The sequence below is a fragment of the Dreissena polymorpha genome, chromosome 4, assembly GCF_020536995.1.
Source record: "Dreissena polymorpha isolate Duluth1 chromosome 4, UMN_Dpol_1.0, whole genome shotgun sequence".
Lineage (NCBI taxonomy): Eukaryota > Metazoa > Mollusca > Bivalvia > Myida > Dreissenidae > Dreissena > Dreissena polymorpha.
The window spans coordinates 45,638,482-45,654,566 of NC_068358.1; the positions used below are offsets into that span (position 1 = coordinate 45,638,482).

Genomic DNA, 16,085 nt, shown 5'->3' on the forward strand with positions numbered 1-16,085 from the left:
TGAAGGTCATTTTCTCTACCGCCATAATAACATGATATATTGTTTTAATGTTAAAGAGTGTGCAGATAAATTGCATAAAAACTGTAATCGGGTAAATGATGTTGAAATGGAATTTCTAAGTTTTAGCTTCTGCCTCTTTTGCTATAATTTTCTTCAAATTCATTTTCTACCATCTTTATTGTCGTTTCATGTGTGGAGTATTTGTCAACATCCAACGAAATCAACCACAATCCTTAGTTGAGATTTATAATGCATATTTCGATATCAATAATTTTATTCCATGTATATACAATACAAGTCTTATAGGAGAAAGTTCGGATGTTCTGGAAAAGGGGACCAAGACATGTTTTTAACATCAGTTCTGATGACTGTCATTGATAATGACATTAAAGGCCTCATTTTGTATTACTAGTTACAGTTACTGACTTTTAGATACTTTTTACTAGGCTCTCGTTGCGTTTAGGCTACAGTTATAGGTAAAATGATCGTATATTATAACATGACCTACGCTCCAGGAGTGAAATAACGTAATGCTCAATTTTGTTTATTACACGGGTGTTATTACACTAGTTATATAACTGTGAATTTACGTCATTTTTGACGAAATGACGTCATTATTCCAGCGAATTTCTTCAGTTAAACTCTTTTACAATGTGAATAAACGGTGAAAAGAGCATAAAATAAAAAGAAAATGTGTTGGGCATGTTATAAATAGAATCTTAGATTTGTTGTCATTTTGTATTGAATTTATTAAACTCGTCATCTTAATAAAGATAAAAACTCGGCAAGCCTCGTTTTTATCTTTATTTAGATGACTTGTTTAATAAATTCAATACAAAACGACCACTCATGCAAGATCCTATATTTGTGCCATAAGGCAACCAGAGTATGAAGTGAACAACTATGTGATTAGATATGCGTACGGACCAATACAATGTGAGCATCTTACACACAATATGGGACAGTTTATCTCACAGTTAAGTAAACCCTACAGGATATACCTCTCGTTCATGCGTTACATAGAAAATACATTTTCCAGTTGATATACATAAAAATTGGATTTGTCACCTTGTATGAGCCTTTAATCAATACATCGATGAGCATAAATAACTTTTAAAATACCGAAGTGCGAATGTTTGTTGCCATATTTTTTATTTCAACCATCAGCGCCGGTCTGTTCTGGTCTAGACGTGCAACCGTCTTATGTACATGTAACCTAGTTAGACAATAATCGTGTAAACTAAAACGGACATCTCGACAGAAGGGGACAGTATAATTGTCATAATAAATAATTCTTATTATCAGTTATTAATGAAGATATACATAAGACGCAGCATTGCACGTGCTTTTATCGAAACTATGATTATCATATGAAGTAACATTGTATGTAAATACTTGGATCAATGCCGCAGATAAATAATTTCTGCATCGTAATTTACTCGTCAAGTCATATTTAAAACAGTAATTTGAGTTATTGGCCTCAATTATTAGACACAAACATACACCTAAGATAATCAAAACGGTCATAATGACAGAGACGTGCAAATAATAGTAATACTAGTAACCTATTGTAAGATGTATCGTCGTTGGTCTCCCACAGTTGTTTTTGAAACACTTTGGTTTGCATGCAAGGTGAAACATTCTTCATTAGATAGTTCGTCTTTTGCATGTCTTATTTCTCTGAAAATGAGAGAAAGTTTCTGGATTTTCATAATTCCTATTTGATACTAATATAACATATTCTCGTTGAATCTGAATATTGGGTAACGTAACTGCTATCATATTGTTGACCGTTAAACAGTTTTTACAATGCATATAAACATAAGACGCAGCAATTACAAAGAATACAACCTTATTTAAATAAGTTGTATTTGCCATTGTTAAAAACATCAGCTCAAGTGCAATCATATATCATACCTTGAAAAATTGAATTAATATTAATTAAACTCGAATGCATCTAAGCTACATGCATTCGTTCAGGCTGTTTCGACTGCCATGTCGTGGTGAGGTTTTGGGGTGTGTGTAATGCATTATGCAATCTCGGTGTACCCCTCTTATTGTATCGATCTAGAAAATGCAATAGTAAAATACACCTAACTATAGTCTATTTACTTTAAATAAAACATAGCATAAAATGTAATTGTATTTTGACATTTACGACTTCAATGTTATGTGTATATTTTAAGAGTAAACCAATTAAAAAAGACAGAGTTCCAATTAAACAAGTGATATTATTTAAAATATTGGAAAAAAAGTATTCTTGCCATATGGTTTGAATCGAAGTCTCTTTTACCCATCTTTGTCAAAATCATATAAACTTGATGAAATAAGCTTACAACCACACTTATGATAAACGACTGAGAGCATAATTGTTTTTCTTATTATAGCAGCGTATTAAATTTGAAATTATATTTTCATTTCGTTTATTGTTCGGTACCTTGTCGTTTGAACTGTATTCATTTTTGTTTTATTTAATACCGCTTTCTCTGTTATGTTTTATACTAATATCATATAGGCTCGCTTAAACGTAAAACATCTAATTCCATACTTTGTAAATTACTTCATAATTCACTGTTATTACGCTTTTATACACCAGCACTTCACATTTCATTGAATGCCTCCTTATAAACTAGAAAGTGTGATTTCTTCAGTGGGATCATGAAGTATGAAGTCACCACAGGTCTTTCGTTTTATCACGGCGTTGAGATTAAACTGTTTACAGTCCTGCATTCTCATTTTATCATTTTTATAGAGATAACTCTCTCCTACCTCTTGTACTGTACTTATACTATACAGAGTTAGGTTTTCTTATCTGCATAAAGTGATAATTCAGCCAGGAGAGAAAAGGAGCTTTGATATTGTATTGCAATACATCTTAAGAAGTAATTGTGAAATTAAAAAAGAAAACAAATTATCAGTCTGTTGACAGACTACGTTGAGATATGATACATCGATAAAGGTCAAACTTTGTTAAATCGATACCTGAATTTTAATGTTCTATATTAAGCACCCGCGCTGTTTAACGTTCGTAGAAGCAACTAAGGAAGTTTAAAAGTTGTTTATATCAACCGGGTTTATGTGGTGTTACCGGATAAATATTGGGGAATGAGAATTGCATTTGGCACAATTTTAACAGACGCTGTATTAATCGTCTAAGAGGTAAGATCGTATGATTATTTACTAGCAAATGAAAACTCCGACAGGTATCAATGTAGATTCGATTAGGAAAATGTAAGGGTGTTCTAAATTGTAATTGGTGCATGTTGAATTATGAAATAACTGTCTGTAAATATCGGTTCACAATTATTCTATTAAACACTTTTCTGGCATTAGATCTAGTATAAAGGCTCTATAAAGGTGAAGATCCGTAATTATTTACCGATTTTTAAATATTTTTTCATATTTTATTTATAAAGGTTATCAAAAACAATATATATATATATATGCTATTGGACATTACAATAAAAAATGAGCAATACAACTTGTTTGGAGCTCAAAATAAAGTGTCCTCCAAGTCAATTGTGTTTACAAACAATTAGTTTATTTACATCGCTGTTTACTCGGAAAAGAGAAAGTGAAAGTGACTCAGGTCACCAAAAATATAACGATGATTTTTAACGTTTTCCGGTATCACCCACAAAGTAGGTCTCTTCTAAATGGTTAAAACGTTTGTAGTGATCTAATAAGTTACTTTCTGCTGGTTAAAAGTTGTTTAAAATAGAATTAAGATTGAATTTTCTTTCGGCTATTTTTAGCATATGTCGCCGCTCTGAGGCTACACATCACGTTTGTTGCAAAAATGTAAACATTTCTTCCAATAATAAAACGGGTTTATCTTCCATAATCCTTGACAACGTTGTACCTAAGCTGTTTTATTAGCAGTTTTTATGCAAGAGTAACTGAAATCCGGTAAAAATTAGACCAGTTGATATGCATAATAATTGGATTTGTCACCTTTATAGAGCCTTTAATTAAAAATGCCTCGCATCAAATGCCTCACAACCCCTTTATCATAGTCACAATATTTGGCGTCGCACTGGAGTGGAGTATGTAATGCGTTTTTTTCGCTTATGGGAGAAGTTATTTTACGGATCAATGTATATATTTTTGTTTTAAGAATATCTTGCATAGTGGGGATTTTTTGTGTAAATTAGTGTAAATAAGTACTGCATTTGTGCCTATTACATTTATTACAACATGTATTGCCAATAATGTAAAGCGAATTGTTTTAATTAATAACTGATCACAGGGGAAAGATCACAGGGACTGGGCAAATACGCGAAACTTTCTGGTTTTGTATAAAAACAAAACATGGTCAAACTATATTTATTTTGTGGGTTTTCTAACAATAGCGCAGACTTTTGCTGTTCGAGTTTTGGTAAACGCGTATTTTCTTCAATTTTACAAGACGACAGCGATTACACGGTTTATTGCTTTATTGATAACCGTTACACTACAGTCACTTATTAAGGCAGTAGGTGCCTAGTGAGATCGGGAATAGTCGGTCGATATCGCCGTATTCGGAAAGCGTTTCGGCTATAAGCGATATCTACGGTAAAGTCCGGAAATTATACTAAATACACGAAATAAGTTTGTATTTTTTTATTTAAGAGCTAAATTTGCTTATCTCTTTAAAATTTAATAACTATACAATACAAATATAAGTTAAATTCATTCGTTTCATAAAATATGTGTGTTCATGACGTCACGATTGTTGACATTTTCTTAGCAAAATGAAAGTGCGAAATAAAAGCGAGCGATTTGCAAAATCGAAAAAGAAGAAAACACTGATCGACAACGTTGTGTTCGATAATAATTATTCATTTACCGAGCTCTGCGATGGTGATTTGTGTGAAAATGACTCACGTTAAAGCTATTCGCATTTGCTAAATGGCGTGAAAAGAGTAAGCAGAAGTGGGTGGGGGATGGAAGAATATTGATTGACTCGTTGAGCTGGAGGTTTTGCTAAACAAATTACAGTATGGTCAGTTTTGTAATCTGTGTCCCATTCCTTTGACAATATATAACATTGTTGGCGATCTACAAAATGGCCTCAGTGGTTATTTGTACGTTGTATGTGAAAACCCTGACTGTAGAAAATCAACCGTGTTGCTTATGGAAAGCAGCACCATCTCAATATCAGGGGAATGCCATGCTTTGACGTAAATACCAAGCTTGGAACAGGTATGCATGTCTTCATTTTTCAACCTGCCATTTCTATCAATGTTTAATCATTGTACAATTGCCATTGGTTTTTGGACTTCTTACACATTTTCAGACCCCTTAAAATTCCAAGTGTCATTCCCAGTGAATATTTGTTTATCGTGTAATATATAAGGAAACATTCCGGTGTCCATCATATTCAGTTTTCAAATTTAGTTTCGCAATTGTGTTGTTAAATTCAATTAATTGCTCATTCATGTTATTTAATAATGTAATGATGATACGAATGGATTCTATGAAAATACAGTGTGACGTCATTATTAAGTAACTACGGCCTTATTTCGTTTTCATGTTCTTATCATTTTCAATTCTCTTGTCAGCAATGAAAGTCAGTTTGGGCAGGCCGGTGAAGGTAAATTACTTCCTAACCACTCTAAACATAACGATTATTGCAAATAGAAATCTTAAGAAGATTGAGGCTCGTGCTGGGGAGGCCATCAAGAAAATCTCAACTGCCTCGTCTAACACGGCTGCCATTGATGCTTATGAGAAAGAAATGGAGTAAGTGTAAAAACTAACTTTTAATACAATTTTATTGACTATTCTGGTGCCAAATTTTAGTATTTTTTCTCATCAACTCTCTTCTTATTTCCTATTCCAGATGAACATGAAACATACAAATAATAATTGTTTTATTAAACGCACTGTGTTAATAGTTAGGTAAAATTACATTTTTAAAAAGATTTTTGGTTAGAACCCCAGGGCAGGCACATTATTAATAATATTTGTGATTGTTCTTATAAATATTAAAAGCTATTCCAAATATTACAATTTTTTTAAATAAATTCATTACTTTTAGTAATAAATCTTATAAAGGAGCATAGGTATATTAAAATTCTGAGCTATTCATATAAATGGTGAATTCTTTTCACAAGCGATAATTTGAGTTCAACGACTTGTCAATATGTAATGTGCTTGTTGTGCTGAAAATTGATTTTTCTCATAACCAACGATATTTCTCAGATTGCTGCTGTGCATTTGAAGACGGGTTTTAAGCTCTCGACATATGTGAAGACAACAGTGCCAATTTCTTCCGAAGCTCAGAAAGTGATTGGCATCTCTGTTAAGGGTCATGGCATAATGCGTGTAAATGGTGGAAGTGTTGATAGTGTATCAATTAAAACTTCTCTACATGATTGTATGATGTGGCTTGCAAAGTTTCCCAGAGCCATTTTTGTTGCTCATAATGGGCGCAGGTTTGATTTTCCGGTTTTGGTTAGTGCATTCCTGAACACACACTGTTTTGAAACGTTTTGTAATTGTGTAAGCAGTTTTGTTGACTCTTTGCCGGTTTTCAAAAATCGTATCCTGGACAGTCACCCAAACAGGAAGATCTAGTGAACGTGTTCTCCAGGCAACCTGCAACGCCCACAGTGCTCCTGATGATGTTGAAGCACTGGGATCTTTGCTTAAAACATGTAAAATTACTGACAATATGGCCCACATCTTTACTGTTACTGCAATCCATAATTCAGTTTGTTAACGTCATGAAAAGCCTTAAAGGCAAAGAACATTAGATTGTTAGACGTGCTGTTGCATAGAGAAACTCTAAAGCGACCAACAGCTGAAAACATTGCGGGATATGGACATGCCTTGTGTCATTTGAAAGCCATATTTTCTAGTTCCGGAGAGGATGACTTTAGGGATACTTTCATTGCTAAAAACAATGAGGGACTACCAAAAGTCACAAACGCAAAAAAAATATTTTATCTGAAGTGGTCCCTAAAATCGGTCAGTTTTTCTGTGACGAAAAGTGACGGAACGAGATAATATGGCTTTCAAATGACATGCGGCCAGTCAAAATCACGCAATGGCTTTATACTGATACTAAATTATGTACATCTAGTTGTCATTAATCTGGCTGTTTTTATTAAAATATAAGTTGTATATTATTGTGCTACATGTTTAAAGAATCATGATAACTTATACATCTTTATGCTACGTAATATTGGGACAACTTTGACATTTTATGGTGAACTGCGCCTGTATTCATGTTGCCTTTTGACTTTAGGTGACCTTAATATAGTATTATTAGCCCGGCTGTTTTCGGAGAAAACTCCGAGGTATTGTCATAGCCTCTTCGTCGTCCGACGTCCGCCGTCGTGCTAAAACCTTTACATTGGCTCTAAAATTAAAGTGCTTCCACCTACAACTTTGAAACTTCATATGTACATGCACCTTAATGAGTTCTACACGCCACACCCGATTTTGGGTCACTAGGTCAAAGGTCAAGGTCACTGCGACCTCTAATATAAAACTTTAACTTTGCCTCTTACATCATAGTGCTTCCACCTACAACTTTGAAACTTCATATGAACATGCACCTTGATGAGTTCTACATGCCACACCCATTTTTGGGTCACTAGGTCAAAGGTCAAGGTCACTGTGACCTCTAATATAAAACTTTAACTTTGCCTCTAACATCACAGTGCTTCCACCTACAACTTTGAAACTTCACATGCACCTTGATGAGTTTACACGCCACTCCCATTTTTGGGTCACTAGGTCAAAGGTCAAGGTCACTGTGACCTCTAATATAAAACTAACTTTGCCTCTAACATCATAGTGCTTCCACCTACAACTTTGAAACTTCATTTGTAAATGCACCTTGATGAGTTCTACACACCACACCCATTTTTTGGTCACTAGGTCAAAGGTCAAGGTAGCTGTGACCTCTTATATAAAACTTTAACTTTGCCTCTAACATCACAGTACTTCCACCTACAACTTTGAAACTTCATATGTAGATGCACCTTGATGAGTTCTACACGCCACACCCATTTTTGGTCACTAGGGCAAAGGTCAAGGTCACTGTGACCTTTAAAAAAATAATCTGACAAGCTTTCGCAGCCGAGCGTGGCACCCGTTATGCGGTGCTCTTGTTAATGTATTATTATATCAATATTAATTCAAAGTTAGCTAAATTTCTTCACATGTCATGGTTTATAACTGTAGCTTTTAATAAGCAACTAGAAAACCCCCAAAAAGAAGTGATATACAAATTTATACTTAAATTCATTTCGTGAAAATGAATTGGGGTAGGCATACTCAAAGTAAAATTTCTTGAGATAGGAACGGTAAAACTTCCTGAAATTCACTCAGTGTGTAGAAAATATGTTGTGTTAAATAAATATGTACAATATATGCATTTCATCACACTACAAGTGACATAAAACGTAATTAAAGTTTCTTGTCACTGAACCATTTGTTGTCGTTTTGCCATTTTATCCAGATAAGCGCATATATTATTGGACATCAAAGGCACAATTCTCTTTCAATGACACTTTTTTAATTCTGTATCTACTAACAAAATCCAGTCGAGTACGTTTATTAAGTGCATTGTCAAAATATATTTATATCCCATTACAAAAAGCTATATATTTTGGATATAGGGTAAATCCATAGAAAACGCCCAACCGAGTCAAGGGTATTCAACCAAGTATACAAAGTTAACCGACTGGTAAAAAGTTTTAAAAATTTGCAATTAGTTGTGATATACAATTAACTATGTGGAAATAATTACAAAGAGTGTTTCTGGAAAAGTACCCATTAGGCTTCCACTACCTTAATATCTTAGTTAGAAGGTGATTTTTCAAGCGGTTCCGTAGTGTAGTGGTTACACGCTCGCTTCACATGTGAGAGGTCCAGTAGAATCAAATTATTTTATTTGTGTTCTATGTTAACTTTTTGTTTTGATGTAGACATTTTAGTTTAAATAAATATGCTGTTTTATTGTAACCATTTTTTGTTTTTATTATGCCCATGAAATATATGTGTGAGAGGGTGGGGGGGGGGGGGGTCGTTAACACATTAAAACCTTCTTTGTTCCACTATCATAGCAACCACCTAGTTACTAATAAAGGCGCTATAGAGCGCGAAGCGCGACACGTATTATTAATTGTAATAATGAGTCTTGATAAAGGAAGCAGCCGCTTATCAATGAGGAGCACCATCACAGTACCACAGTCTCATTACTATCAAGTCCTTCTACAGGTTTTGTTTAAGAACTACATATAGAAGGCCGCAGGCCTGACCCGTATCTTGCAAGTGGTATGGACCCTTTGGTATGGACCTTTAACCCCGCTCACTATCCAGCGTTTAAATTTCCGGGTTTACATTTAAACCGACTATTAATTGCTTATTAATATCTTAGTTAGAAGGTGATTTTTCAAGCGGTTCCGTAGTGTAGTGGTTACACGCTCGCTTCACATGTGAAAGGCCCAAGGTTCGAGCCCCAGTAGAATCAAATAATTGTATTTGTGTTCTATGTTAATTATTTGGGGTGTATAACACAACATCATAGATAATGGTTATTTGGGGGTTATAACACACAATCAGATAATGGTTATACCAGTATCTTTTTCTATTTCGTTTAAAATAATCGGCCAATATATTAATATTTACAGTAGAAAAAAATCGCTCCATGTAACTTCATTTAGTGCCTTTAACACTGAAATTCCCGACGCCCTTTGATGCTTTACATAAGTACTTATCTTGTAATATGCTTATTCGCATATTTAGTAATAAGCAAGCTAAAACATATAATAGTTTTATCAAACTGAGCATGTTGGCGTTATAATGTGAAATTTGGTTGTATTCATCGTGTTAACTGTTTATTGAATTTAGTGTGTGCATACACAAACCAAAAGGCTATCTCTTATATATAGAGGGAGAATATTATGTGAGTTTTGGATAAAGATCAAGTTTATCATGCGAGGCTTAGAACCATGTTAGCGCGAGGCTTGCTTCTATTCATCCTGTTATTTCCTCCCTTTTTCCATTTATATCGCATTTAATGGCGATTTATCTTTCGTAGTTGACAAAAACATATTCTCAAATTTTTGGAAAAACCCAAATCTGATCTAAAAATAGCGATAGTATAAAGCTAAAGTTTATACGATCGTTGTTATTCTATCGATTTTCATCTGGTAATAGGATAAATGAAAACATGCTAACAAGCGACACTGATCTTTGTGGCTTTTTAGGGTAAACAACGTTGGATTTTACAGGGACGTATTCATGTAATTTCGTTTTTTTTAAATACCATAACATATATTAACTAATAAACACATAATGCACAGTAATGTCTTAATAATGTGTAATGTCGAGAAAAAGAAGAATTAACAGTGTTTTGCCTTCATGAGATAACGCGCATTCACTAAACAATTTAGGCGCTATGTTTGTAAAAAAACGTAGTTCCAAATTATTCATGGAAAGCGTTACAAAAAGTTTATTATTTCACAGATTTCAATTGAAAATCATCTAAAAATGTATCAAATTTGTTCAACATTTTTCGCTGTCAGTATTATTCCGATTGGTTGAAAATCATGTATACATAAATGTTTGAATCTATTACGAATACTTTGAATATTTCCATTTGGCAAACTGTGCACAAGTTTGAAGACGATATAAACATCAGTTGTGTGCTTTTCGTCATTCATGAACAAGTTTAATGTTCTGCCGGTGTTATTATATAAGACATTCACTAGTTTAATACACGCGAAGGAAATGGCTTTCTTTAGTACCATAGCGCTTGTGCTTATCAAATCATCTTAATAATGATTTTAAAATGGATCACCTATTTATGCTAAAGTATATACTTAGGCAATATTCTCATTTCCTCTTGATATGTTCTTTAAATGCCATTTTGAGTGAAAACATTGAATTAAATATGGAAGTATAAATACAATATGCGAGGTTCACTTTGCACTGGCATTTGTACCAACGATGTATCCTTGATATTTCAGGAGCTGCAAAACATGTCATTTGCCGTTTCTTCTACAAAGCAAACGAAAAGACCGGGGTAAGTATTGTTAAATGGATAGAAGTTATTCATTATTTATTGATACGAAGACTTCACATGTAGTGTATAATTCGCATAGTTTTATCAATACGATGAGTGTACATAGCCATATTTGTATATACAAATATTTAAAGTAACATATATACTAAAAATCTACGAATATTTCGCAAACTATTTTGTAAAATAAAGTTAACCCATAAAAATCAGTGTCTTATATAGCAATAGCAGAAATTGCAACGCAAGATGTGGTTTGATCATATAGATTTAACAAGATACAAAATGCTCGTTTTTTGTTTGTTATTGTTCTACAATATATTCCATGTTAATTTCCTGCCACGATATCCGAACATTTAAAATCAAACGCGAGACTGGCTTCAGGCAGCTTTGGAAGAACGACCTATTTATGAGAACTACGTCCTGCTTCCGAATCTGCTCAAAGCCAATATCGCGTTCGCTCTTAAATGTTCGGATATCGTAGCCGGAAATTCACATGGAATATATTGTGCCACATACAAAATATAAACGAGCGTTTTGTATCGCGTTAAATCTCTGATACCCGACCACATTTAGCGTTGAAATTTCGGCTATGAGGAACATTGATTTTTTTAGTGTTAACTTTATTTTTCGTAATATTGTACACAATTTTATTTTGAGTGTTAATGTGCTTTTCAACATTACAGATCATCAAAGAATCCACCACCAACACACGACAAGAAGAAAGACACAGCAGTTGCCAAAAGCGTGTCAGAGCTCCAGAAGGAAAACGATGCCCTAAAATATCGCATCGAATGCCTAGAGAAGGAATTTGATCCGTAAGAAACCCGACCTTATTTTATTTTTATTTATTTTTGATTTGATAATAATAATAATAATAATAATAATAATTTATGCGCAATGAAATAAATCCATCTTGTAAGTGTTTTTTCTTTTACAGGAAAGTGTTTGAAAAGAAAAGTGAACCTCAGACATACGCGCTATTCGAGGACGCCTTAAAAAGGTAATATTAAACGTGTCCATTAAATTACTAAGACCCTTAATGCTGTAAGTCTATAGTCGAGCCCGGTAAATATCTTGTCTTAAGTCTTCTGGATTTTTTTATCTGAACTGATCCGTTATCCGCACATGGATTTTTCTTGCATGATCGAAAACATGTTTGATTTAAGTTTAGTTTTTGAAAAATATTCGAATAGCTCAATTGTCGCGTGCTTTAAGGTGAAAAATGTTCGAAACTGGTCCAGATATTTATAATGATTCAATTCAGCTTTATAAGAAATGAGTTTGAACAACAACGTTTAAATTCTCAAGCTGATATATTAAACCGCTTTTGAGATAAATTATCATTCAAGTATCGCGTTACTAGTCTGACTGGGTGTATATTTGACACATTAAAATGTATGTTTTACTCATATACACTTTTTATATAAGTTTGCTGATTATAATAAGGTGAATGATTTTTCCAAAATTTACGTTTACATATTAAGTGAAATATTTTCTACTCATACTTATGTTTTAATTATTTGTATGTGTTATTTTCGCAGTGCAGAGGAAACAATAGTTAAGCTACGAAACGGAAATTCTTCAAATGAAAAGTATGACAATTTATTAAATTCTAAGTGATACAACATTTAAACTCATTTTAAAACAATCATAAATATTGTTCTCATTACTCGTACGTACCAATTTTTGTTTTAAGTTTTAAAATGACTTTTTGTTTTCAATGCATGTCTTGTCACCGTACATCATAATGCATTTTCAAAATAAAGTAAATAGCAGTATCAGCAAATGCTACAAAACATTTTTTCCTTACAAAGTTTCAAAGTTTCAAAGTTTATTGGCAATCCGGCATTCTGCCTTTGGCCAAGAACATATATACAATAGAAATATGGCCAAGACAGGGAATCATGCAATAATACAATTTAAACATGAGCAAATATGTCAATCAAAAACATATATGTTTGACTATTAAATACAGTTATGTCTTTTAACATGCAATTATACAACAGCTAGATGATTTAAAGTATCACATCTAAGTTTGAACGCTTCAACTAAATATTTCGCAATGCTTTTTAACTTAAGAACATTTTTGGAAGACATCATTAATATGTATTTACTTATGGAAGGCCATGGTGTCCTGACATTATATTTTACACGCAAATCATTATATAATGGACAACATAATAAAAAGTGATATTCGGATTCACAGACATTTTGGTTACAGAGTTTACACTTGCGTTCTTCTCGGGACAGCCCACTATATCTGCCAACTTCTATTTCTAGATAATGGGAACTTAGACGAAATTGACTCATTTGGATTCTTAACTTTTCATTAGATATACAATCAAGGTATTTTTCATATTCGAAGCTTTTTTTAAATTTCAAGTACATTTCCATTTTGGACTGAGAAGCTAAAGTATCGCTCCATTCTTGAACAAATTGGTCTTTTAATCTTTGGTTTACCATGTGAGAAATGTCGCACGTGAAATCAGATAAATAAAGCGTATAACCCAAACCAAGATTGTCTAAAGTTGACTTCAAAGCATGACACCATAGATTATTTTTCGTACAATTGAAATTGGTTAAAACATTCATTTGTTCCATAAAAACTTGGTACAATAATGAATTTTGGTTATTTGCGACTTTCATCCAATAACGTAATGCTCTAAGTTTGCATAAAACGGCTAGAGGGAATCTACCCAATTCACTAAGAACAGCATAGTTAGAAGTAGATTGTTTTACACAAAGAATATTTTTGCAAAATTTGTAATGTAATTTATCAATATCAGGGTTGTCATAAATGCCCCAGACTTCAGAACCATAAAGTATGATTGGTGTTACTAATGCATCGAATAGAGCTAGTTTGGTTTTGACATCTAATTTGACACGGCCAAAAATAGATACAAGATGATGATATGCTCTAAGTGCTTGTTCATTTAATATTTTTACAGTATTAGACATATTTCCCGTGTAAAGGAATTTTATACCCAGATATACAAAACTGTTGACAATTTCAAGGTTCTCGTTATTTATTGACCATGTGTAGTTGCACCTGCATTTTCGTTTTTCAAATATGCATATTTTCGTTTTATTTGTATTAATTTTAAGACCCCATTTAGTAGAGTAAAGGTATAAATTGTTAAGTTGGTTCTGAAGGCTTACTGGGTTAGTAGTAAATAATACAATATCATCAGCAAATATCAACATAAAGACAGATAGCAGATGCAAATCTGCATTTGACAGATTTTGAACATTTATACAATCTTTAATATCATTTATAAACAATATAAAAAGTAGCGGCGACAGGGGTTCTCCTTGTTTAACACCAAGAGATACATCAAAGAAGTCGGAGTACGACATATCCTGTGTGTTTTTTATACATGACTTAACATTTGCATATATACTTTTTATCATTGTTATTATTTTGCAACTGAGACCTGATTCAATTAATTTAATCCATAATGCTTCGTGGATTACTGTATCGAAAGCCTTTTCATAATCAATAAAAGCACAATATAACTTATGTTTCTGCAAAAGAACATTTTGTATAATGCTATGTAAGATAAAAATACAATCGCTTGTACTACGTTTGTCTCTAAAACCGAATTGAGAAGGATTAAACATATTTTCTCCCTCACACCAGCAATTGATTCTGTTGCGTAGACATAATGAGAATATTTTAGAAATTATATTAACAAGTGTGATTCCTCGATAATTGGAAGGCTCTTTCTTGTCCCCTTTTTTAAAAATTGGTATGATAGCACCTTTACACCAAGAAACTGGATAAATACCACGATCGAAAATATAATTGAAAATTTTAGTAAGATATGGTGAGATAAAATCATTAGAATCAATAAAGAAATCGGCTACATTGCCTAACAAGTCACAGCTTTTATTACGCTTCATGTTAGATATCGTTGTTTTCACTTCTTCTACAGTAAATGCACAATCAAGCGTTTCAATAGATGGCAACAAATTCAAGTCATAGGTGTCATTAGGATTAAATGTACTGCTATGTGCAGTATTTGATGATTGTTTAAAATGGTTTAAAAATTGATCCATGTCGATCCCATTACTGTTTGAGACATTTTTCTTTTTATATTTGTTTATATATCGCCAAAAATGTTTTGGATTGTTTTTGCTTAGTTTAGCTAAAGTATGCTTTTCTTTATTAAAAAATGTACGTTTTGTCTCCCTTTTAACGCGGCAATATTTATTTCTGGAATCTAAAAATTTAATCTTGTTCGCGTCACAAGGATAACGTTTATAAATTCTTTTACAATCATAAAACTCGTTTTTGTTCAGTCTACAATCCTCGTTAAACCACAATGATTTTTTCACGCGATTAATTTTACCCTGTTTACTGCCTGTGTGTACAGTTTTACCGTTAAGCTGAAAAGAGATATCAAAGATTATATTCGATAAAGCGTCTACACAGTTATCAATAGTGTCACGGTCCGATAGCAATTTATTTGTTATTTCGTCGAAAACTAATCTTTTATCTTCCAAAGTATGATTTAAGAAATCTACATTATTTTGTTTCCAATCAATTTTTATAAAGCTATGACCTTGGTTTGTTGATAAGCATTTATCACAAAGTAAAGTAAAATCAATCGGGCAATGATCAGAGAATTCGGTCAAATCAAGTACATTCATAGAGCTTATACGCGAGTACATATTGTAATTAACAATCACATAGTCAACCGTGCTTGCACCGACAGTGTTTCTACAAAAATTATAACATGTATTAAGCCCTGGTTCTAAACGCCCATTCGCAATAAAAACACTATTTTCTTTACAAAGCGTAAGAAGTTTATGTCCGAATGCAAAGTATTTGTTAAGATAAAAAAGAAGTTAAGACATAACATTTTAAAATAACGAACCTCTTCATTTCACAAGACGTTGGTAAAGTCTCAGTCAAATGTTACTATCAGTCAATACCTAGATGGTACATATTAATGTACATGACATGGGATTTACGCCATCTTGGTACTAAAATTGTTGTTTTTTTCAACTACAGTATTTAATTATTCTGGGTTAATTTTTTTCATGGCCGATTTCATGT

At 32.9% G+C, this 16,085-nt stretch overlaps 1 protein-coding gene and 1 long non-coding RNA gene across 15 annotated transcripts in view; one reads left to right on the forward strand and one right to left on the reverse strand.

The window, feature by feature from the left end:
• Positions 1–1,074: 1,074 nt before the first annotated feature.
• On the reverse strand, positions 1,075–3,029 carry LOC127877769 (uncharacterized). Its single transcript, XR_008048602.1, has 4 exons — positions 2,983–3,029; positions 1,918–2,067; positions 1,566–1,680; positions 1,075–1,216 (listed from the first exon to the last, which is right to left on the reverse strand). It is a non-coding gene; the product is annotated as an uncharacterized LOC127877769 (long non-coding RNA).
• The window catches only part of LOC127877767 (early endosome antigen 1-like), a 65,093-nt gene continuing 51,815 nt past the window's right edge, over positions 2,808–16,085 (forward strand). For 12 of the 14 annotated variants that reach the window (XM_052423980.1, XM_052423985.1, XM_052423988.1 and 9 more), the window contains exons 1-5: positions 2,808–3,159; positions 10,971–11,026; positions 11,707–11,838; positions 11,961–12,023; positions 12,565–12,615. In XM_052423980.1, the coding sequence (XP_052279940.1) occupies positions 10,983–11,026; positions 11,707–11,838; positions 11,961–12,023; positions 12,565–12,615 (290 nt within the window). In that variant the 5' untranslated portion in view covers positions 2,808–3,159; positions 10,971–10,982. The remainder of the gene's footprint in view (positions 3,160–10,970; positions 11,027–11,706; positions 11,839–11,960; positions 12,024–12,564; positions 12,616–16,085) is intronic. The other 2 variants (XM_052423981.1, XM_052423986.1) reach the window with 2 other exon arrangements.